General features: G+C 37.5%; 1 protein-coding gene across 3 annotated transcripts in view; it reads right to left on the bottom strand.

Moving 5' to 3' along the window:
• MAP3K5 (mitogen-activated protein kinase kinase kinase 5) overlaps nt 1–26,316 on the bottom strand; it is a 218,527-nt gene that overhangs the window by 140,493 nt on the left and 51,718 nt on the right. For 2 of the 3 annotated variants that reach the window (XM_068550870.1, XM_068550871.1), the window contains exon 2: nt 12,348–12,487. The exons of the other annotated variant lie outside the window; for it this stretch is intronic. In XM_068550870.1, coding sequence (XP_068406971.1) covers nt 12,348–12,487 — 140 coding nt within the window. The remainder of the gene's footprint in view (nt 1–12,347; nt 12,488–26,316) is intronic. 3 annotated transcript variants of the gene reach the window in all.

Here is a 26,316-nt window from a genome sequence, read left to right as displayed (position 1 = left end):
TCTTGCTGATGAAAAAAGAACATATACACATTTATAAAGAAACATTATAAGCCTGGACGCACAGGCATGTATGCACACACATGCTACACCGAAAGAGCTATACTATAGCAAGGGCTGGGGTTTCTAAGAGAAGGATGTTCCTAGAGTTTGAGGAACGCTGAAAAGATCATCAGAGAAGGTGGAACTCAAGAGGAGCCAAGAACAGGTCACACCTTCCAAAGGCAAAGCAGGGAGGTGGAGATCCAGGCTAGAGGACTAGGAACCACAAAGGCCCATTTAGGAAACAATAAATATCATTACTGGGGGCTAAAGAAAACAGATCATTTCGAGAAGTACAGAAGAGAGAAATAAAGGGGTACTTGAAAAAGATCTTGAATTCAATCATTGGGCTAAAACAGAAAGTTCATTTTGGCACACATTGATAATATTAGACAGTTATCTGGGGCCTTACTGAAGAAGGCCTTGAATGTCAAAATAAAGTACTTTGTTGTGTGGGCATTTGGGCATATGACAGTAAAAGTGGGTTTTTTTAGGTGAAAGATATACATAAAGAAGTATCAGCACACACAAGGACATTGTTTGTAAAAGCTAAGGTTTGGAACAACACGAATGCTGTATCAACTAGAAACTGGCTGAATAAACTATGGTCCCTCCATACGATGGAATACAATGCAGCTGAACAAAGGATGAGGAAGTTCTCTACAGAGTGATATGGAAAGGTCTCCAAGATATACTGCTAAGTGAACAAAAGCAAAGGACAGAATGGTTGTTACCCTATGCTCCTATTTATGTATATAAAAGGTAGAAAAAGAAAATTCTAATTTGTGTATTTCTAAAATCTCTCTGGAAGGATATACAAGAAACTATTAACAGTGGTTGCCAATGGAGAGGGGAGCCGGCTGGCTGGGGGACAAGGATGGGAGCATGACTTTTCACTAACATATCCTTCTGCACTTATAAATTTTTGTATCAGGTGAATGCATTACCCAAGAAAGACAAATAATTAAAAGGTAAACATTGTTAAAGTTTTAAAAATATGAATTAGATAGTGGTATTTAGTATTGGATGGGAAAAAGCATTTAGGTAGCTACTGCCAAAGCCCAGGGATGCCAAAATAAGGACTTGGACAATGGTGGTGCCATGGGGGATGGAAATTAAGAGACAAATGAGTGATGTTGTTGAGGAAGGTTGAAAGTGGCTTTTCCCACAGTGTTTCACAGGTAGTTAATGCATCTCTCCACCCATCCATACACACACACACACACACACACACACACACACACACACACACGGTTCACAAAAAACATAAATAGGAAAATGTTGGATAATCACAAAGCCAGGGACATAGCATGCGGGATTTTCCAAACTTAATTTACAGAGCATCTCTCCAGAGTAGCAAACCACACCCTTTCCTGAGATAGGCATGCCCTTCTCTCATCCCTCTAAGTAAAAAAACAACAAACAAACAAAAACAAACAAAAAAAACACACCCTTATCTTCATCCTGTACCACACAGCATGCTCTGCGTATAGCATAAGAAACCTGTTCTCTGTGAAGCAGGCCTTGACTGCCTTCAAGGACACCTAACCTCCTAACAGAAACAGGTGATGTCCTTATTTTTGCCCTCATGACCCCTCATACGGACCTCTATGAAGCACTGCATATACAACATTGCAAATATTGCTTCGTACAATTCTCCTATCCTACATCATGAGTTCCTTGGATGTAAGAGCCATGTTTAGTTCATATTTGTATCCCCACTGATTGCCTAGCAGATTGCAGGGCATATAGTTGGTGCTCAATAAAAGGACGAATACATTAATTAGTTAATGAATGTATAAAATATTGGACTATGAATTAGGATAGATATGTGTAAGTCTTGGCTCTGCTCCTCAGTGGCCACGTGCCATTTCACCTCTCTCTAACATAACACACGAAGAATTGGATTGAGTGATCGCTGGTCCCTTCCAACTCTGTATTCTATCATTTACTTTTGGCTAAAGGCCTATCAGAGTCAGCACTGTCCTTGTGCCAGTGGAAGGAGAGATGTCCTCATGCCCAGCACAGGAGCTACTCTACCATGATTTCTGTTTGGTGCATCTGGCACAGAAATGGAGGTGGTGATGAAGGGAGCTGTGGTGAGGGCTGAGTGCGCTGAAGCCTCCCCTCTGCTTGGCACCATAGGAAATAACCACAGCTGCTACTGGCCTACAGCCAACACGTTATGTCTTCCTGAAGAATTGCTCACTGACGTAATAACCCTCTTACATGTCTTCTTTGCTTTCATTTCAGGTAATGCACGCATTATAACAAATTCTAAAACTATATTAAATCACCCCTATAGCAATCTACTGAATTCTTATGAACGCTTGCTCATGTTTTATAGAAGGCAAATGGATACAAATGGCTCTCTTGAAGGAGAGTTTACTTACAGCTTATGATGCAACCTTAAAGGAGGCATCAACTTCAAAGAAAGAAAGGTACTATTTGTGCATTTTAACTCAGGACAAATAAATAGTAAACAAGACCTCAAAAGGTATCTAACTACCGAGGTAGAATAGTGAATGTTTAATTTGTGCTAAATCCATTGAAGGAAAAAAAAGGACGAAGGGAATAAATTTAAGAGGCAACTGCAATATCTCACATCACTTCATGGAAACTTTTCACCTAAAGTGCCTAGAAATGAAAAAAATAAAAGTCAACATAAATTCCAGTTCCTTACCAGTGAAATGTTTCTGAAGATGCGTTACCCCACTACAACTTTGTTCTTGCCTAAAGTCTTTAGGGGCTTTTGATCAGTGCACTCACTGGCTGTAAGAGAAACATCCTCAAATGTTTTTTCAATACTCCAGGACCCTTTGATAACCAACCCTGGAAGCAAGACAAATGAGACAATCTAGCCTAGGTCTCATTCCAAGGGAAGACAAAGACAACTTTTGAGAGCTATTTGGGACAATGTAACATTGAAGAGGTCATCGTAAGGATAAATAAATGGAGAGTCCCCAAAATTGGAAAGTTTCTGTGACTAACATTTAGGTAATTACAGCCAGAAGTAGGAAGTGGGAACAGCGGGTGTGAGGTTGCCAAGTCAAATGGACTCAGGGTGGAAGAAACAGAGTAAGCAACCAGGATCTGTTTCCTGAAAGAAAAGAAAGGAGCGGGCTGGGAGTTCTTGGCCAGGAAAAAAGACCATGGCTCCCTGCTGGTGACCTTCTAGGTCTTCTCTTCTGATATATCCTTCTGTTCCAGTGGAACGGGGCAAGTTTTCTACTAAAGTTAGGAAAAAAGGAATCTTTTTTGTACTCCCCACCTCCATCCTCTTACCTGATTTCAATGCTTCAAAGCTAAACAAAGAAATATCAGATGGGCTGCTGTGAACACCACGGGCCTCACTGAGAAGGTGGGACTCATCTTTACCCTTCCACACGCTGAACGGGCTTAGGAAGAACACTCCAACACAGGTGTCACAGAACTGGCCTATCTTTAAAGTTAGGGAACTAAGTAGACTTGTGCTTGCATGTTATGCTTACATAAAAGCTCGAGTTAAAAAAAAAAAAAATCTAACAACAACCTGGAAAATCATATTTTTAACGGACATATGAAATCTGTGGACAGACTTAGAGGGAAATGTACCTGATGACAAGTCCAAGAATATGGGGCTTGTCCTGCTCTGACACTTATTAACTGTGTGTGCCTCTAAGTCATTGCATCTCTGTGGATTTATTTCTCATCTGTAAAGAAAGCAGCTTCTATCTGTTCAATCTGCACAGTAACTTGTCTATCTCATTGGGTCATTTTGAAAGACCAAATGAAAGAAGTTTATGAGAGACCTTTAAGTGTTTTAAAGCCATATGCAATATGAGGTATTAATACTATCAAAGCAGACAACCCCAACTCAATTCCCACCATTATCAGATACAGAGGCATCTTGTACCTGTGTTGTTCATGATCATGGGGAAGAACACATAATGATCACAGGTAAGACATATGAGCAACTGTCAATAAAAACAACCTGTACCAAAAATCAGGTTAAATTATACCCAGGCTGGAAAGTAATCCTAAAAGAAATTCTAGACTTTCTTCTCCTCCTCTATTACTTCTGTTTCATGTTAAAAAAAAATTTATCTTGGTGGGAGAACTCTACTGTAAGTAGATACATATCTTTAAAAGGCTGAGATGCTGAAGAGTGACATTTTATAGGTACAGCATTTGAAAGAGCTTCTTAACACAAACTTCCTATAATGTGTTGTTATTATTAAAATCAACTTCCTCTTTTTTGTCATCAGCTGTTTCTTTCAGCAATGCCTAATTGGACCCTATTATTCAAGTACAAGTATTTCTCAAAAAACAAACTGTATTGTTGCAAAGTTACAATATAATGAATTTCGGCACAGTAAATTACATTTTACACATAGATTTCAGTAAAAATGTCAAGGATGCATTCTAAAAGGGCTCAAATAAGGATGATGGGTTGCAGTGCCACAAAGATCAACTTCCACAGAAAGAATCAATTATTTATAATGAACAAAAGGGAACAGAATCCAGCAAGCCTTGCCCCATTTGGGTGGGAGTTAGGAGGCTTTCAGACTCACACCTTCTGTGCGCAGAGGTATTCCTTCTTGCTTTTTAAGGTATTCGAGCTCATGGGCCTGTGATGAAAGTCTCTACAAATGAAGAGAATACCTGGTGCCAACCCAGAGATAGGACATCATCTTCCATTCACTATGTAGCATAGATTCCCCTTCTCCCTTTGACAAAATGGAAATAAGATGCTAGAAACAATGGGATGGGGGAGGGGAAAGGAGGAATTAGGAAGGAAAGCAAGGGCATACTTTATCCAGTATATAGATAATTCCTTTGAAGATGTCATATTGCTAATTGACATCAAAGAAAACTGGATTTTCCAGTCTCAAGCCCTTTCTCCAGCCTCAGGGATTCAACAACTGGAAATCAACTCCTGCTAAAGAAATCATTCATCTAGTCTGTCAATTCAAGATCTTGAGAGAAAATCTTGATACAGCAGTGCTCACAGGTATTTCTTAGCTGTTCCTCCCCAAAACTGTCTCTTTTTCTTCCCCCAATTTGACATGGAATTATTATAGCTCAGGTGAAAGTTAGATCATTTCTGGAATAAGTAAAATAAAAGAACAAGACTATTTTTTTTCTCTCAACAGAAAAAAAAAAATCTTTCCATGAAATATTAAAAAGTGTATGGGATGGCTAAGTTGAACAGGGGAGATACAGAATGCCATGGTTTACAAATCAACGGTTAGTTATCAAGTAGGCAAGACACTTATGAAAATGTCCAGCAGCAGCACTGTTATATGGGGCAGGGCCAATGTTCACAAATTGTTAGACTACTTTATAGGATCATATTCTCAAATGACTTTTTTCCCTAATACTTACTGTGTACTTTGTACCACTGACTAAGTTAAGTGCTATTTTAGAGTGCTGAAAAGAATGCAGTAAAAATTCATTATTAAACTAAAGAATCATAAACCTTTGGGAAAATAACAAATTTTAATTTCATACGCAATTCAATCTAAAACTAAACTCATCTTAGTTATTTATCTTGGTAAGGGAGATAAAACTTTAAGAAAAGGAAGCAGTGGTGTAAGAGGGAAAAAAAAGTTTTATGGGTTTAAGAACACTCCAGAATCTGAGCAAATTTGCCAAATACATGTAAAAATTTAACTTAAGTTCAAGGTATTTATAACAAAAATTACCTTGAGCTCCTCACCAATTTACTAGAAACTGGTATAATCATCAAAATTTACAACATGGACATCACTGCCTGCTCTTTGCAAAACTATAACCATTTGCTCAGGTGGAAATGAATGATTACCAGAAAAACAGACAATGTCCAATTTCTCATATATAAGCACTAAAGGAGATTGGGTGTCTCTGTATCTACTGATATACATCATGGGTCTAGGTACCATGGAACTGTTTGAATGAGCAACTATGGTAGTTCTCAAGGTTCATCCACGTTGTAGCATGTGTCAGAATTTCCTTCCTTTTTAAGACTGAATAATGTTCCATTGTATGTGTATACCACATTTTGTTTTATCCATTCATCCACTGATGGACATTTAAGTTGCTTCCATCTTTTGGCTATTGTAAGTAATGCTGTTATGAACATGGGTGTACAAATATCTCGTGCAGGTACTATATTCAGTGAGATCGTGAAGGATTAAGCATGTAGATAGACTGCTGTAGAGAACAGTTTATGAAAGCAAATCCCATCTGGAAAGTGACTTTTCAAGCAATGGTTATAGGGACTTCCCTGGTGGTGCAGTGGATAAGAATCTGCCTGCCAATGCAGGGGACACCGGCTCAATCCCTGGTCCGGGAAGATCCCACATGCCGCACAGCAACTAAGCCCGTGTGCCACAACTACTGAAGCCCGCACGCCTAGAGCCCATGCTCTGCAATAAGAGAAGCCACCACAACAAGAAGTCCGTGCACTGCAACGAAGAGTAGCCCCTGCTCACTGCTGCAACTAGAGAAAGCCCACGTGCAGCAACAAAGACCCAACGCAGCTAAAATAAATAAATACATAAAGGATCCCTGGACCAATTTAAAAAAAAAAAAGCAATGGTTACAGAGAAAAATACAATTAATTTCTTGAATAAGGAATAATCTCACATAATCATTAAGCTTCAACACAAGCTGTGTCACCATTAACTGATGTATATATCAATCTCTAGACAAACATTTATTCTGCAATGGATAAAATGGGAATAAAGCCTATCCTAGTGCAGAAAGAAAGATCCAAATGCATGTGAGGCTTTCTAACCACAGCTAGAACATTAGAAAAAAGAAACTAAAAAAATATTTTGAGATTCAAATGCCCAAAATATATGTAAATTATCCTGATGGCTACAGGAAATAACAGAGTATAACAACTTTTTCATTAAAAAAGGTTAATTATGAAATATTTCAAGTATATAAAAATATAAAACTTAAAAAAAAAAAAAACTTAATCATACACTCCTTTAGCACAGCAAAGAAAACCACCAACAAAACAAAAAGTTAACCTACTAAATGGGAGAAGATAATTGCAAATGATATACCTAATAAGGGATTAATATCCAAAATACATAAAGAACTCATACAACTCAATATTAAAAAACCCGATTAAAAAATGGGCAGAAGATCTGAATAGACATTTTTGAAAAGAAGACATACAGATAGTCAACAAGCACATGAAAAGATGCTCAACATCACTAATCATCAGGTAAATGCAAATCAAAACTACAATGAGATATCACCTCAGACCTGTCAGAATGGCTATCATCAAAAGACAACAAAGTGTTGGCAAGGATGTGGAGAAAAAGGAACCCTCATTCACCATTGGCAGGAATGTAAATTGGTGTAGCCTCTGTGGAAACAGTATAGAGGTTCCTTGAAGGAACTACCACATGATCCAGCAATTCCACTTCTAGGTGTTTATCTGAAGAAAATGAAAACTAATTTGAAGAGATATATGCACCCCCATGTTCACTGCAGCATTATTTCCAATAGCCAAGATATAGAAACAAGATATAGAATCTAAATGTCTATCAATAGATGAACAAATAAAGAAGATGTGGTACGTATATATGTTTATATATGTACAATGGAATACTACTCAGCCCTAAAAAGAATGAAATCGTGCCATTTGCAACAACATGGATGGAGCTAGAGAATATTTATGCTGAGTGCAATAAGTCATACAGAGAAAGACAAGTACCATATGATTTCATTTATGTGCAGAATTAAAAAACAAAACAGGCAAACAAACAAGACAAAACAGAAACAGACTGATAGATACAGACAACAAACTGATGGTTGCCAGAGGGGAGGGGCGTGTGAAGATGGGGAAAATAGGTAAAGGGGATTAAGCAGTACAAACTTCCAGTTATAAAATAAATAAGTCATGCGGATGTAGTATACAGCATAGGGAATACAGTCAATAACACTGTAATGTACTTTGTATAGTGACAGATGGTAGCTTGACTTATGGTGATCATTACTATGTTGTACACCTGAAATTAATACAATATTGTAAGTTAATTATACTTCAATTTAAAAAATTTAAAATAAACAAAACTTTTTCACACACCCATGCGTATACCACCTAGTCTTAGAAATATAATATTACATATATAGTTGAAGACTCCTGTCATCCCCTCTCAATTCTATTCCACTCCTATCCTTCAAAGAGGTAACTATTCTTAACTTATTTATAATTCCCATACATACTTCTATCCTTTTATAATATAAATGATAAAAAATTGTCTTGCACGTCATTACATTTTGTATAGATGGCACCATACGGTACACAAGCTTCTATAATTTTTTTTCCCTCAACACTGTTTATGAGATATATTGATAGTGGTACAGAAAGCTCTAGTTAATTCATTTTAAGTGCTCTATAAGATTCCATTAAATGACTATACCAGAAAGTATTTATTCATTCTTCTGTTGATAGATATTTACCAATTCCTCTGGGGGAGAGGTTATTACAAACAATGTTAACATAAACATTCTTGATTATATCTCCTTATGCATGCCAAAGATTTTTTTTTACAGTATACATCTAGAGACAGAAATGCTGACTCTTGGTGATACGCTCATTTGATACTATAAGCTATTGCCAAATTGATCTTCAAAAGGTAGTGCCAACATACTCTCCCACCAGCCATGCATATGTTTCCCACTCTCCACAGCCTTGCCATTGGTATAATAAGGGCTTTTAATTGTTGGCTTTTAAGTGTTATTTCCTTGTTTTGTTTTGCTTTGTTTTTATACGAAACATTATTTAATGTGAGTGGAGAGTAGCCTAGAAAAAAGAGAGGGAGCTAAACAAGGGAAAAGGGGTAAGAATCACAAGAATTAGAGCTGAGAGCTGTCGTTGTAAAGGAATTTCTGATGATAGAAGAAATGGTTCATTAAAACAACTTCCTCACTCTACTCAACAGCCATTCATTTCTCCCAAGCCCTTTCTGATGACAGACGCATTCTGTGTATCGGCCCAACAACTTACTGGCCACTGTTGTCCAGACCTACTGTCTCGTTTACCGAGAGACCCCAAGGCAAGATCTGATAATTTCTCTGATGCACGAAATAGATCAGAAAACAATTGTTCCCAGAAATTTCTTATTTTCAAGCAAATGTAAATCTCAGCATTAAGAGTCTCATTAATAGGCACATAAGAAGTTTTCATGATACTTATCTAGAGAAAATTGTGAAAATTGTTATTACAATGCTAAGAAAAAAAAGAATATCTATCAACTTCCCTTTCTCAAAGTGCAACGATGATCTCTTTTTTTGAAGAAAATTAAATATTTCTTGCTACAATAAGAGAGTACTTGTAATTTAAAATGACTACGAATCCCATTGCAAGTACATGATTTGATTAGATTCTAAATATGCTTTCATCTGAAAACTCAGACATAGATTTTAAGTACTTATATGGTTCCTAACAATTATTTTTCAGAAGCTTAAACTTAAAAAATTTTTTCCTATGATTTCTTCCTAAGAATTTGCTGCCAAAGGGAAACTGTTCTCTTCAACAAAGAGCAGTAGATGAAAATAAAACTGGTGCAGCTGTACTTTCTAGATGCCCAAAGAATCAACCTAAGTGAAGCTAGATATGTGATAAGAATAACATTCTCATTCTGTCTTTGCCCTGTGAAAATAGGTAGATGCTCCGTTTTTATTTGGTTAATCCATACATAATATATTATTTATAAATATCTCTTGTTCTGCCTTATTTCACAGCAGTTTTCCTTTCTGTTGGTAGATGGCAGGGGTAACAGTTACACCTATAACTACCTGCAACAGAAATAAATTTTAAAAATTAAAAATACACACACACACACACACACACGCACACACAGACTTTCCTCAGAAAGAACCCGAGGAACTTCCATTGCTCAGAGACTGAAAAAAAAACACTTTCTACCCCAGAACGTTGTCCTCTGCAACCAGATACCTATTTGGGCCAGGAGCAAACTAAATCAGAAAGTGGCAAAAGCTTAGGGAATACAGTCAATAACATACAGTCAATGGAAGGAGGAAGACAAAAGAAGGGATGGATGTTGCATGGAACAACTCAGGACGTATGCTTGATGGGTTTTTCTAAATGAACACACTTAGCAGGAATGTCTGATATCCTTCTAACTAAAAGTAACTGCAATCAAGTTTAGTGGTTAAGGGGAACAGGCCTTGGAGTCAGGCAGACCTGGTCCCAAATTTTCCATATCACCTTTGGCAAATGATTGAATTTGTTAGAGTCTCAGTTTGCAATCTTATAATTTGGTGATAGAATATATACCCCAGGGACTTCCCTGGTGGCGCAATGGTTAAGAATCCGCCTGCCAATGCAGGGGACACAGGTTTGATCCCTGGTCCAGGAAGATCCCACATGCTGCGGAGCAACTAAGCCCGTGTGCCACAACTACTGAGCCTGCGCTCTAGAGCCCACGAGCCACAATTACTGAAGCCTGCGCGCCCAGAGCCCATGCTCTGCAACAAGAGAAGCCACCACAGTGAGAAGCCCGCACACCACAACAAAGAGTAGCCCCTGCTCACCACAACTAGAGAAAGCCCGCATGCAGCAACAAGGACCCAACGCAGCCATAAATAAATAAACAAACAAACAAATAAATTTATTAAAAAAAAAAAAAGAATATATACCCCACAGGGATGTTTTAAGAATTAAATGTGAATATGTATGTAGGTAAAGCACTATGCACTAGTACCTAGCACATAGTAAGTGCTCAGTAACAAGCAGCAATTATGTACAAGATAAATGAGTATATTTTAGATAGACAAGCCTCTTTAAAGAACTGTTTTATTCAAATACCAATAACGCTTCTATACAAAGGCTGGCTGAAAGCAAGTAAATAAATCAGTTTATTTGTCCCACACAAACTTCTGATAAGATTAGCTTTATCTCTTTCTCTCAAATGTAATTTAAAAAAATTTCCTTAGGAAAGGATGGCTATAAAATTAAATCTCCAGATACCAGTAGGACAAGAATAAAAATAGTGTAGTGTGAAAAATGTCCAACACAACACTGCCTGCTGAAAATAAACTTAATGCAAAGAAAATAAAATAGCAGAATACAAAGAGTAAATAAAATAATCTCTTCATCAACTGCTAATATATGTTGTAAATAGTACCAAATCAAAATGTTTAATTAAAAATACACCATCATGAAATGTAAGATACATTAATTAAAGGGGTACATCTGGGGCAAAATTAAGTAGGGATTGCTTAAAGAATTGTTCCAGGTGAAAAACAGATTTAGACGGAGTTGGGGAAAATCTCTTAGTACTATTTCAGAGTATTCTGGAAAGGGATAGCCTATCAATCCCCAGCACAATGCCTGGTATGCAGTAAAGGTATTTGCTAAATGACACTCTGCAGATTTTTTTGGAGAAAGTAATAAAAGCTTCAGATATTCAGATAAAAGCAAAATACTATTAAATTTTTTTTGGCTTGGATTTTGGGTTAGAGATCTTCATATTACCAATTCCTAAGCTATTAGAAGTATGGCTCTGGGTTTTAGGACTCCACGTTCCAAGGTTGGCTTTGATTTGGAAACTTGAAAGTATAGATGAGAAAAAGCCACAAAGAGGTAGATGGAAGTTTCACAAAGGAAATGAATGATATCAGGTTCAGCATGAGTTATGTGCTGAACTGTTAGATGCTTTTCAAAGAATCACACAGTGTAAAATCACTTGGCCTTGCAAAAGCATTTTAGGCAATCTTTTTGGATGGAGGAAATACCCTCCTATAATTAAGTTCCTATAATGAAGAGAACGCCATGAGACATGCTGAATTTTTGCAGACAAATACGGTAAGTTTTCCTTCCCCTTTTCCCACTTTAATTGAAATCATATCCCAGCAAAAGAGGATGGCAATTTTTGGTGATAGAGAATTTCTACTCAGAGTACTTTCAGTAGGCAGCGTATTTCTAGTTGGAGACGGGTGTGCCCAATGAAACCCCCAATGGTGACACAGCACGAGGGCTGTCCATACCTTATGCAATCTCCTCTTCCTTCTCCAGTGTGTATACTGACAACTTTCTATTAACAACAGTCTCCTCAACTGCAACTCCGATCGGAGCTCAGAAATCAACACTAAGTCTTTCCCCTATCTGTGTATCATCAAATTTCCACATTGAATTCCAGATAAACCTCACAATGTAATTCGTCACTGTTACATACTTATTGGACTAACAAAAAACATCCTTTCATAAACATACACTACGTGAATTTTTTTTGGATGACGGAGAGTTATCCCTAAAACTCTGGTGCCTAGAGTAAATATTTAGTAAACAAGTGAGGTACCTTCAGTGACTGCAGAGAGTCTGAATTAGTATCACAGTAGAGGATGATGTTGTTGGCCATGCTGAAACTTTCTCTCACTCCAAGGTGGTAAAATAAAGATGGCTGCCGGAAGGCATCACTCATCTCCACCACGGCAATATCTGCAAACAGAAAACAAAGTCCTCCAAAAGATGACACCTAAATAATGCCCAGTAAGCACTTTTCGGTTTCAGTTACTTAGTATTCAAAGAGGAAATGAGGAAATGATAGGGACTTTCCCTCTTCATTTACCACTGACTTTTTAATTAGCAGTTCTATCAGAAGTGGTTTTACTAACTGCAGCAAAACTGCACTTTTAAAGCAAGAAGGGGGTCATATAATTACTGGAAACTAAGGAGAGTCTGCAATGGTGGGAAGCAGGACTTACTCTCTCTGTTAAATCTCAACACTGAAAACAAGTTAACAGAGGTTCCAGAAGCAGATCCATGGGAAACAGAAGGAAGTAATAAATGTAAAATGAGATTTATAAAAGCAAATAGGTAAGATGATGACTCAATTCAGAGCTGTATTTTATAATAATTAATATCTAGCAAGTCCTTAGCAAGTATAATCAAGAAAAAGAGAAATCAAAGGTATAGAAATTATGACTAAGAAGGAGAATATAACCACAGATACAAGTTCTTCCAAAGCTCATAGATGACTAACACCAGGATGGCATAAACTTGATACCAAAATTTGACAGTGTCCCAAAATAAAATTCAGATTAGTCTCAAACTCATTTATGTATACAGACAAAAACATGAAAGAAAACTGAGCAAAATGCACCAAGCATTATACTACAAGACCACTAGATCATGGGTTTAAAATTTATTTTGGGAATGCAAGGATGGCTCAATGGAAAAAAAATCATCAGCATTCCCAAAGATGCCCCAAGTATTGATACTTTAACTAAAATTCAAAATCCACTTCCATTTCTCATTAAAAATAACGGCAAACTGAAAATATAAGGGTACTTCTTTAAAGTGAAGAATAATATATATTTCATAACAACTGCCAACTTTGTGCTTACAGGTATTCCCATGAAAATCAGGAAAAAGACAAGGCTGTCAACTATTCTCACTACTAGTACACTTTCTGAAAATCCTAACTAATGCAATAAGATTTCACAAAGTATGGAAACATAATTCTATAAAATAAAATACTTAATTATCATTACTGGCAGATGTTACAATTACCAACCAAAAAAACCCAGTAGAATCAATTAAACAACCACTATGAGTAATAATACAATTTAGTAAGGTGTCAAGACGCAAAATTATGAAAACCAAGAGCTTCCTTTATAATCATAATAAGCTTCTGGAAAATGTAATAGTTAAACAGATCCTACTCACAATTAAAATGAAAATGTTAACATACAGCAAATTTAACAGATGATGCTAACTTGTTTAAAATATGTGCAATACGTGACATAGGAAAGGTTAATATCTTTATAAATTATCGTGATTGGTCAATTTAAAACAAATAAGAACATTACAATAGAAAATTAGGCTATGGACATAGGCAGGTAAAATCACAAAAGTATAACTAAAATGGTAAGTAAACATATAAAAATATTCTACATCTCACTACTAATAAATGCACATTAAACGAATAATAAAGTGTCAAGGTTTTTCCCTAACAAGTGGCCTAAGATATTTCAAAATACCCAATGGAGATGCAAAGAAATGATACTCTTATATGCTGTGGGGAAGTGTAAACATTTTAGGAGACTTGAGTCCTTAAAATTATGCACACTCTTTGACTCAATAATTCCATTCCTAAGAATTTATCCTGTGAAAATTCCTATACGTGTGGCAGATTTACTTGTAAGTATATCCACTGAAATATTATTTTTGCAGTAACAATGGAAAATGCCTAAATATCCATCAGTAGAAAAATGGCGAAACACACACACACACACACACACACACACTGATAAATTCAATTAATGGCACATTATAGAGCCATTGAAAACTATATTATAGGAGAACATTTAATATTGGGGTAAATTCAAGCTATATTAAGGAAAAATATTAAAATATATACATTATAATGTATAGCATACACATTAAAATATAATGTATACATTATAATGAATAGATTATTATATATATTCTATGTGTATATATGCACATGAATAAAAGTTTTGGAAAGTTGTATACCAAAGTGTAAACTGTGATAATAGCTGTGTGATGGAATTATGAATTACCTTTTCCTCTTTATACTTTCTATGTCTTTCACAATTTCTATTATGAACACTGATTACTTTTGTAATTTAGGAACCCACCAGAATACACAAAGAACATCGAAGCCCCATGTGACTGAATGTAAAACCAAAGTGCAGCACTTTTATAAAAGGGACACAGACCCTCGAGAGGCTCTTTGAGACAGTCGGCCTTATCTAATGAATGTGAAATTAGAGTCCGCATTCTGTGAAGGAGAAATAAATCAGATCAAATGGAGGCTAAAGACCTAGAAGATTGAGTGAGGTTATAAAAGGGGAGGACAGGTCACAGGAGCTTCAAAAGATGTTTTCAAGGCTAACCATGACTTCAGGGCTCTTTAATACAAATGGAGAGCTTTCTTTTGGGGTCCTTACCATTTACACATCAAAAATCAACACCCGAACAAACTGAGTCACTGCATCCCACCCACACGCCCCATCTGCCTCCTGCGCCCACACGGCTTGCTCCTCCCACAGATGCCAGCCACTCACAGTCAGCGACGCCGCTTTAAAATCAAGAGAAGGCATACAATGCGGCTGAGAGAAACCAAATAAAACAGCTGTCGATGAAAAATAAATGAGAGATATATAAAGAAAAATACTAAGTTAAAGTAGTGACAAGAGGGGGGAAATGGGTTCTTTCCAGAGAACTGACTCGTGGAATTTGTTGCTAAAACAAAATACAAACGCTGCAGAAGGCTTTCAGATGAAGAGAGAAACGAGACATTTAAAATAAATGGTAAAAGCAAACTAAGGTGTATTCACTAGATCTAAACATCTAAACAGGAACAGACCCATTTGGGGATGCAATATAGAACATTAAAAATGCTTAATTGTATAGTAATTTTAAAATACCATAATACCATATGATAACTCAGAAGAAGACAGGCATTTTTCCTACCTCAAATTCAGATAAGTGATTTGTTCTAATGTATTTGTATTTTTTCTTAATATATTTCTTAATTTCCATAGAGGAAAATTTACTCTTTCATCTGCTTTGTAAAGTGTTCAAAGCACGTGCCCATTTTTTTATTGTTGAGTTTGTTTTCTTACTGTGAGTTTTGTGTGTTTTTATATCATCTGGATATGTTTCCTTTGTCAGATATGTGATTTACAAATACTTTCTCCCAGTTTGTGACTTACCTCTTCATTCTGTTAAGTGTCTTTAGGAGAGCAGAAGTTTTTAACTTTAAGCCCAATTTATCAAATTTTTTTTCTATTGTGGATTGTGCTTTAGGTGTGGTATCTCAAAAAAATCTTTGCCTAACCCAAGGCACAAAAGTTTTCTCCTTTGTTTTCTCCTGAAAGTTTTATAGCTTTTACATTTTACATTTAAGTTTATGATCCATTTTGATTTTCTCTTCCAAAAAGTTTTGGATTTTCTATTCCATTCCATTGATCTATGTGTCTACCTTCTGCCAATACAGATGTTCCTCGACTTACAATGGGGTTATGTCCAGATAAACCCACAGTAAGTTGAAAGTACTGTAAATTGAAATACATTTAATACACTTAAACTACCGAACATCATAGCTTAGCCTAGCCTACCTTCAGTGTGTTCAGAACACTTACATTAGCCTATAGTTGGGCAAAATCATCTAGCACAAAGCCTATTTTATAATAAAGGGCTGAATATCTCATATAATTTATTGAATAGTGTACTGAAAGTGAAAACAGAATGGTTGTAAGCGTATCGGTTGTTTCACCTCCTGATTGCCTGGCTGACTGGGAGCTTCAGCTCGCTGCCACTGCCCAGCATCACAACAGAGGACTGTACCACCAGCCCAGGAAAAGATCAAAATTCAAAATTTTGAATTATGGTTTCTACTGAATGGGTATCATTTTTGCACCACCATAAAGTCCAAATATCGTAAATTGAACTGTTGTAAGTTGGGGACCGTGTGTGCTATGTACACTGTTTTGTCTACTGTAGCTTTATGGTAGGTACTGGAATCAGGCAGTGTGAGTCCTCCAACTCTTCTGTTTTCAAAATTGTTGTAGCTATTTTAGTTCTTCAATTTGCTTTCCTGTATAAATTTTAGAATCAATTGGTAGCTGAGAGCTATCTGTTGATAGCTGCAAAAACTTCTCCCAGAATTTTGACTAGGATTATGATGACTATAGATCATTTCAGGGAGAACTGACATCTTAACAATATTGAGTCTTTCAGTGCATGAATATGGCATATCTCTCCACTTATTTAGGTCTTCCTTGATTACTTTGTCCATCAGTATTTTGTAATTTTCAACATATAGTCCCCACACATATTTTGTTAAATTTATACCTGTTCCATTTTGGGGGTGCTATTGTAGATGGTACTCTTTTTAAAATTGCAAATCCCAATTGTTCATTGTTAGTACATAAAAATGGTTGATTTTTGTATATTGACCTTGTATCCTGAAGCTTTACTAAACTCACTTATTAGTTCAAGGAGCTTTTTTTTTTTTTGGTACATGCTTTGTGATTTTCTACATGGACAATCATATCATCTGTAACTAGAAATGGTTTTCTTTCTTCCTTTCCAATCTGTATGTCTTCTGTGGTTTTTGTTTTCTGGTCGGTTGTTTGGTTTTACCTTGTTATACTGGCTAGGACTTCTAGTTACACAGCATTTTTTTACACAATAATATTTCATTATCTAACTAAAGAAAATATTATCTTATTATGGCTACCTTCTGACTCTGATACATATCTTCTCAAAAGTAATAAAATAAACAGGTGAAAAATTTTTTCCTTGTGAAATCATCCTAAGACACGCTAAAAATGCATAAGATGATGTAATTAAAACAAACTAAATAAATGCCTGATACTCCACCATTTTTGAAACCCACTTATATGGGGTACAGTTTACCCACTTTATTTTATAAACATGTATTTAGTAATTACACGTGTCAGACATTCTGTGCTTTTCAAATATTAAATCACTTAATCTTCGTAATACCCCTTTTGTGGTAGGTAATGTTATTATCTCAGGACATTGAGGTAGAGAATGTATAAGTAGTCAGCCCAAAATCAGTCTGAAAGTGGTAGCACCAGGATTCAAACCCAGGCAATCTGGCTGGAGAATCCATGCCCTTAATTCTTAAATGAGCCACATACTACACTTACAGGATATGGAGGTTCCAAAGATCAGAACAAAAATGAATTGCAAAAATAGATTTGGGGACTGATGCATATACTCCTGTAATGTATTTCATGAGTAAATGCACTTAATAATCGTCTAATTGAGTTTTTGTGGTAATATTGTGCATAAAATGGCCACATTTCAAAATTTAAGGCTAAGTCAGTCATTCAAAAATATAGGCAAAGACATTAAAATCTCTCACAGTTGTATAAAAGGTGTAGTTTCTTTCCCTGTTCCAATTCAATTAACGCTAAATGGAGCGTCAAATTAGGTTTGCCAGGAGTTTATTAAAGCATAATAAATTTCTAGGACAATCACATAAGACTGTTGTGCGTTATTGCATTTTGGTCAGCAAATGGCAGTGGTTCATGGTCTGTGCTACTTTCTATTTAATTTTTCCTTGGTAAACCATGTCTGTTAGTTAAATAGCTCACAAGAGCTGCTGCTGCTGCTTGTAAAAAGCAGCATTGAAGGAAGACACGAATGTTTATTTCTATCTATTCAGTTTTTTTCCTTAAGCATCAGGATCGCTGATGACAAAGCAAGAGCCCAGTAGTGATTCAGCTTGTTCTGCAGTCTACAAGGTGCTCTAAAGTTTCATAATCACTGGAAACTTCCCAAGTTATCACACAGAACTACCCATCCAGTCATGATGGATTAATCCCCACAATGACCCATTAGTTCCAGTTTAATTCAGCAAACATCCTGAGCCATTCTCTGGTAGGATGGATGACAGAAACCTATGTGGGTGAGGCATCAGCTGGCAATGGAGTCAGAAAGTGGAGCACCTCAAACAGCACCCCCGGCACATCAAAGGCATTATGGAAGAAGCCAAGGAAAGGAAGGGTACCTGGGACTTGGTTGAGAAATACAGAAAACCACAATAGAAAACTATGTCAATTCCCAATGGGATCCTTAATGGGTGAACCAAGAGAGATTCTCTAAAGAGCAGACAGACACTAACCCCCAAATGATCATCCCTTCCTAATTCTTAAGGGAAGCATAACCTGCATTCCATTGATTTTTCTTTTATGAATGAATAAGGGCTGTTTACAACTAATCTACAATATGAAAATTACTAAAATGTTACTCATAGCCTAAAAGTAGTGCCCCAGGAGAGTATCCTGAAGATTCTAAGTCAGTTTTCTAAAGTCTGGCAGGGATACAATGTTGAGAAATTGCAAAACTCCTATTGTACAGCTAGAATTGCTGAGATTTTCAGGAAGGATAGAAGAATAATCCATCATCACTGTTGTTTTGAATTGGTCATGGTTTGTCAATTCCTGCTTTAAATTACACTCATTTAGTTTCATCAGCACCCTTTTATTTTCTTGTATGTTATTTAGTTAACCCTACTGTGTATAATGATACATATTTGTATCAACAATAGATTTTGGCCCCCAATTTCCTCATCCCTAAACTCCAATAAATGTACGCATAGTGATTCAAGCATGAATCATTCATATATTGCTCAAGAAAATATATATATAATCTCCCCACCCCAGCCCTAATTTGCTTGTTTGATGTTTATTTTACTGAGGTATTGGGGATTTTTTAACCTGAAAAGAAGCCTGGGAGGTAAGTGATCAGAGGGATGGTTTGCACTTCCAGAGGTTGGTCTTGTAAAAATGTTGAGAGCCATTGCACCTACCAAAGGGGGGCGGGTGCGGGGAGGGAAAAGGGGAGAAGCCTAGAGAGGAAAAAGAAACAAAAGAGAAAGAAAGAGGGGGGAAAGGGGAAGGAGAGAAACATGGAAAGAAGGAAGGAGGGAGCAGAACCAAATAAGATTGGTGGTGTAAGAACTAAAATCCCCTTGCCTGGGCAATAGCTGCAAGAGTTCGGTTCACGATGCCCCAGCTTAAGAGAATGCAAGCGGGAAAGAGCACACATCTGTAGGAGGTGCCCAGCCCAGAGTGGCAGGACCTAGAACCACAGCTCTCGGCCAGGAGGAGATGCAGCCTCAGAAAAGCACACCACAGAGCTGAAAAGCTGGAAAGGAAACTTCCCCATCTCCAGCGGCCTTGAGAGGGGTCATGAATATGCAAAAGGCAGGCAAGCTGTTTCATGACTTCCAGTGTCTGAATCCTAATTAGGTTTCTGGCTGGGTGACATTAGACACCTTAAATTCTCTGAGTTTCGGTTTCCTCAACTGTAAATTGAGGATAGTAACGCAGGTATTTACCACACAAAACTGTTGTAAGGGTTACATGTGCACTAAGCACAGGACACTCTCAATATATGGTCATTATATGGAGCCACTACAAAAAATGTTCATAGAAAGCCCTTGAGCAATTTATCATGTTATTGAAGACAATGCGAATATATAACTCAATAGCACCTGATGAAGCCTCAGATGAATAATTACTCATCGGAATGATGTTGAAATCAAATTATGAAGGCACAGAAAGCCAACATAAAGAATTCTGACTTGACCTTACAATCAGTGGTGACCCATCCATGTCCATGAGTTTTGAGAAGGGGTGCAGCAGGATCAAATTTTTGTGAAGATAAACCTAGAATTTGTGGATGGATGAGTATCAAAACAGACTGGGAAGTGGGAAACCAGTTAAGTTAAGGAGTCATTCAAGGGACATGTGCCCCTAAACTAATATAGAAATAACATGGTGGGGAAATCATGGTGGGGAAGCTTTAGAAACTTGGTGGATGCAGGATAATCAAAAAAAGAATTAAAAATGATTCTGTTTTGAACTTGAATGCTTAAGATTGATGACCTGTCATTAACACAATAAATGACAAGAGGAAGAACCATTTTTTGGGTAGTAACTTGACTTTGGATTGGGACACACTAAACATTGTGTGTGTGTGTGTGTGTGTGTGTGTGTGTGTGTATCTGACAGCTGTCACTTTGTATCTAAGCAGAAAGATGAGAATCAGACTGAGCGATTTAAGAGTCAGAATGATGGGTGATATTTGAAGTAGAATTGTAGATGAGATTGTCAACTTAGTATAGAAAGAAATGAGAAGGCATCTTTGACTCAGGACATCCCTTCTTCATTATATATCCAATAGAAACACAAATAGATGTTCACCAAAAGACATGTAATGAATGTTCATAACAGCGGTATTTATAAACCATCAACAGTAGAAGAAATACCATGTGCTATATACAGACAATGGATACTATACAGCAATGAGAATTTTAAAATCTATAACCCTATGTGACAACATGGATGCATCTCACAAACAGACTGTTAAAAGAAAGAATCCAGATACAAAAAAGTAGGTACTTTATGATCCTGTTCATATTAGGTTCATAAATGTGATATTCAAAATAGAGGATTCTTTGGTGGGGGGCAATGGCTGAGAGGGGCTCCAGGGGTCTTCTGGAGAGCTGGTAAGGGTCTGCTTCCTGACCTAGGTACTGGTTACTCAGACATGTTCATTTTGGTCAATAATTTTGTCCAGAATGTCAAAAGAGGGCTGTATTTAGTTTCCTGTGGCCATTTAAACAAATTACCACACACTTGGTCCCTTAAAACAACAGAAATTTATTCTTTCACAGTTCTGGAGGCTGGAAGTTCAAAATCAAGGTGTCAGCAGGGCCAGGATCAGGCTTCCTCAGAGGCTCTAGGGCACAACGTGTTCCTTGCCTCTTCCAGAACCTAGAAGTTTTAAGCATTCCTCGGCTTGTAGTATGTGTGCCTGCGGTGTCAAAGCATCCTCTGTCTCTCTCTTATAAGGACCCTTGTGATGGCATTTATGGCCCATCCAGGATCATCTCATCTCAAAACCCTTAATTTAATCACATATGCAATCAAATTTTCCAAATAAAGTAGCATTCACTGGTTCCTGTGTTTTGACATAGATGTTGAAGCCTAGGGGTGAGGGTCATTTTTCAGCCCACCGCAAGGATTATAAAGAAGCCACATGATGAGGAAGGTAAACACAGCAGAACTAAAGGTGTTGAGTAAGAGTTAAGGAAATGGAGGTAACAAGCACAGACATTCTCCAGCAAGGAAGAGGATTAACACCCACTAAGGTCCAGAGGAGGGATTTTCACATTCAATAAGGAAACCGAGAGATCAAACAATTGAAGGGGATTTGAAAGTGCTAAAGGTGTTTAGTTTTAGGATGGTGTGCTCGAACGTGAGTAGAAAGATTAAGATTTTAAAGAGGCGGAAGTAATTAGTGGAGACCGTCTCTATATTTTTGGATAAGACAGATGGGATGGGATCAAAGGTGAAGGGGAAAAGTCAACTTGGAAAAAAGGAGGGATACTTTTAAGAGAAAGGGAAGTAATACAAAACAAAGACTGAGAAATAATAAAGTGGAAGGGAGAATGCTGAGATCCTTCAATTTAGGTGAAGACTTTTTTGGACAGAGCTCGGGCGCTGGTGGCCAACAGAGAGGAAAGCCCAGCCCAGAGGACAGCAAGAACAAGCCTACATCCTGTGGACATCCCTGGAAACATGCCAGAAGGCGGCACTACCTCTGCTCTCGGAAGTCATGACCCCAGTACATTTCTTTTTTAGGAGAACTTTGTGTCATTTGTGATAGTAAGAATGCTAACTATTGCAGCTACAGAAGCAAGATGTGAACCCAAGCCTTATAAGAACCAAAAACTCTATTCTTTTCCTTACTTCTACTGCCTAAGATGTAGTAAAGGAGTATTTGACGAAAAGAGGGACGCCAAAGAATAGAGTTCAATTTTATTCTGCTTACTGGCTACAGACAAAAACCTTAACCAGACATGAAAATCTCAAACTTACAAATGAGTATTCTTGGTCACAAGGAAGACTGGGCTAATAAAGAATCCTTCCTTCTTATCAGAGAGGAATTTCAAGCACACAATATTTTGATGGTGGTTTAGTAAGTGTCATTAAGGGAGCCCTGTAAATACTCTAACCAGATTCAATCTTCAAGTGAATCCTTTATTATCAGTGCACAAGGAAAGTAAATAAATCACAATTTTTATCTTTGGTGAATAGCAAGTACTTTATAAAGTGATATTTCTTGGTCACAGGTATAGCAGTCCCCTATAATTTTGCTTATTAAAGAAATACAAATAGGTCCTATATCAAAAAGTATTAACTCTCTTTCCAAGTTAGAAAAGGGTCTAGGGACTTCCCTGGCAGTCCAATGGTTCAGAATCCCCACTTCCACTGCAGGGGGCACGGGTTCAATCCCTGGCTGGGGAACTAAGATTCCTCATGCTGCGGGGAATGGCAAAAAAAAAAAAAAAAAAAAAGTTGTGTAGCATGTACAAAAAAGGGTCTAGTTTATAATCTGAGAATTTATTTTTTAATGTTACGGCAATTACAGTAGACTTGGACAATGATCTATAAAGAGTATGTTATATAAGAAAAGTATGAGTCAGAATTAAATCTAAAGTTATTTATGTGACAGGGCCATGGTGCACCTTATATGCAGAAATGGAATACGAGGCTGCTTTGACGGCAAAAATGTCTATGTCACCGTTGAAAACTATTTTTCTCCTTGAAATTATTCTATTTCCTGAAGGTATACTGGGTTTAAGGGTCTATAATCACAAATTTAGATCTCTATAAACTCATTTTATGTACTAAATTTCAGTCCTTAAGTAACCAATCTATTTTCACTAGATACTGAAAGAGCTATTCAGAAAAATCTGAACAGGCTTTTTAAGAGTTTACTCTAGTTTTTATGGTGCATGGCATTTTTTTTTTTTTTTAGGTCTCTCATATTTAATTTTAATTAACTCTTCATAGCTGTCTGCATTTATGCTTCAGTGAATTTCCCAAGCACACAGAGTAGCCCTCTGTCACTGTAAGACTCTTACACAAGCGTCATCCTTACCAACCGGATTAACTGGCACTGGCGTTAAGTTGTGTAAGGTTACAAGAGTCCATTTGTGATCGTTTCTGTAAAAAGATTCTAATTGTTCCTCATAGATGTGCATCCTGAGTGACATACTCTTCCCTAATTGCTTTACACCTTTTCAACTTATTCACACAGAGACAACAGACAGTGGCCAGAGAACAGCTGAACATTATCTCCCGTAGTTCCAAAGCAAAAATGGCTGTGGCAATGTCATTCCCATTGAAGGTTGTTCTGATTAAGGGGAGGTTTTTCTCACTCTGTCTAGGGAAATAGCTGTAGTAAATGTTTGCTATATCTACACAAACAACAATAGTGATTAAAGGAGTGTAACACAGGGATACAATCAAGAAAATTCAGACTATGGAAAATTCTACAGGAAAAATGACCTGGTTTCCTCAACAAAAACATTACAGGAGGTGAGGGAGAGCGATGGAAGGAAAAATTAGATATTAAAAGAGACTTAAGGGACACTGTCAATTGCAAAGTAGGGAACTTATTTGGATTCTAACTAAAATAAATGTTAAAAAATCATGACACAAAGAAAATTTGACAACTGGCAGGATGATTGATGATATTAAGAAATTATTTTAAGTGTGATAAGAGCCTGTGGTAGGAGCATGGTAGTTTAATCCTATATTACAAAAAGGAAAAAAAAAGCTAACTGCTGGCGTATAGGACCACACAACATATGTATTCTTTTTCTTTTTTTTTTTTAACACATATGTATTCTTTATCAAAGAGTGTTATTCCTCACGCAATATGAAATTTAATTGCAAGCGATAAACACTGTACTGTTCCTGCTGTAGAAAGAACACAGGTAGTCAAATGAAAGAAGCCCAGCTTGCACAGTACTTGTTTGGCAGAAATAGTGACTCACCACGGTAAGCAGGCCAGTTTGAAAGGGTTTTTACTTCTTGCATATATGACTGTCGTCTGTTGTACTCATAAAGGCAACTGGATCTAAGAAGTGTGGGTAAGTGCCGGGGAGCTCCACGGTGCTCCAGATTCTTTAAGTGCAGACAAGTGGAAACCCCCCTAAAGCAGGATTCATCTAGCATGTCTCTAAAAGACGCCAAGCTTTTGCTTTCTTTGTACGCTGTCAAAGTCACTCCCAACACCTAATAAGTAATCGGCATCTAGTCAAAATGTGCGCTATTTTTATTCAAATTTACTTTGTTCTTCCTTTAAGAGTATCTGTAATTCTGTTCGCACAACAGATGTGTAAATATGATTCTGCCAGCAATGATTTCACTCCACAGCTTACATGTTGATATTTCAGTAGAGTACAACGATTCATTTTGGGGTTTTTTAAACACTTCTTTCTGGAAGATGACCTATTAGAGAGAATGAGTAGAACTGAAACTATTCTTTGTTGAATAATCCTTTTATTGCTTTCAGACTTAGGCTGCTGACCTTAACTGACTGTAACTGACTGAAATAGTCTGGGTCCTTTTTTTGCCTTCTCACTAAAGTTAAATCTGTCAATCTTCAGGAGTTCACTTATTCTCTAGGAGAGTTACAGTTCGTTTGTTTTAGTGCAACACATTCATGGGATGATAAAAATGTCACTGAGAAAAGGAGCTGTCAGTCCATCTCAAAGGCCAGCCACACTAGGATGAAGACAGGGAAGGAAAGACCGCTTTAGCAGCTCTGCAATGGGGAAAATGGGAGACACCTGTTCCATAGACACAGCAATAGGCTGGGCAGGAGATGACAGGCAACCCCCTTCCGTGCATTACCCATTAGGTTATGCCCTCCTCAGAGCCTTCCAAGAGCTTCTTATCACACTGCATGGGAGGATCGGGTTTCTTAACCTTGCTTCAATCTCAGTCATCACAGCACCCTGGAAATGCTCCCTTTCCTCTGCTCCCACACTTGTTTATTTTAACAAGCATTTATTATCTGTTCTGTGCAAGGGACTGTGAAGAGGTCAAAGAAATCAGCACCAGCCCTTCAAGTGCATGTGAGCTACAGAAGTCCAGGGTCAAATGAAACAGATGTAAATATTCCATGGGAGCACTGAATGAGAAGTGATTGATTCTGATGGGGGTCTCAGGGAAGGCACTGTAGGGGCAACAGCGTTGAGATAAGCCTTGAGAAACGGTAATATTTCAGTACACAGAGGCTGGGAAGGAAGGCCATTTCTGGCTACTCCGTGATTGCATAATTTAGGAGTTTCTCTCCGCCAGAAGAATTGCCCCACCACCTAAGAATGGACGTGGGCACAACCTCCCACTGACCAAGGAAAGGCTTATTGCTCCATCTACCTGGTCTTCCTGCAGGAAGTTTACAGACAGTAAAATAAATTGCACAAATGTTGTGGGTTTTGTTTTTTTTTTTTCTGGAATTCTTTTCAATAAAAACTTTTTTCTTACTAGGAAGAGAGAGATTTCATTTTGCTTGTGGCTTTACACACTCTAAGTTGCATTACTAAATACATCCCCTTCCCTTATGTGTCACTGGGATGCCCATGTTATCCCTCTCCCCTACTCCTTGGTCCAAGGTGAGTTTCACTCCCTTCCCTTTTCAGAGCTCGCTCCGCTCACAATCCGACAGCTAGGGATCTGCTGTCTGTGCACTGGAAGGTAGCTGATGCCTACGAGTTGAACAGAAGACGCTGGTAAGGAGACAACTTTTAATTCACGTTGCTGACGCAGGAGAGACAAACAGAAACCAACCAACAGGAAAGGCTTCTGAATAAGAGAAAAAAGTCTTCCAGGTAGTGCTCTGGCCGAAAGATACGTTTACCAAACATCACCACAGCCATGGAGAGTATTCTGAGG

This window comes from Eschrichtius robustus, chromosome 9 (genome assembly GCF_028021215.1).
Source record: "Eschrichtius robustus isolate mEscRob2 chromosome 9, mEscRob2.pri, whole genome shotgun sequence".
NCBI lineage: Eukaryota > Metazoa > Chordata > Mammalia > Artiodactyla > Eschrichtiidae > Eschrichtius > Eschrichtius robustus.
This window is presented reverse-complemented; position numbering and strand designations above follow the sequence as displayed.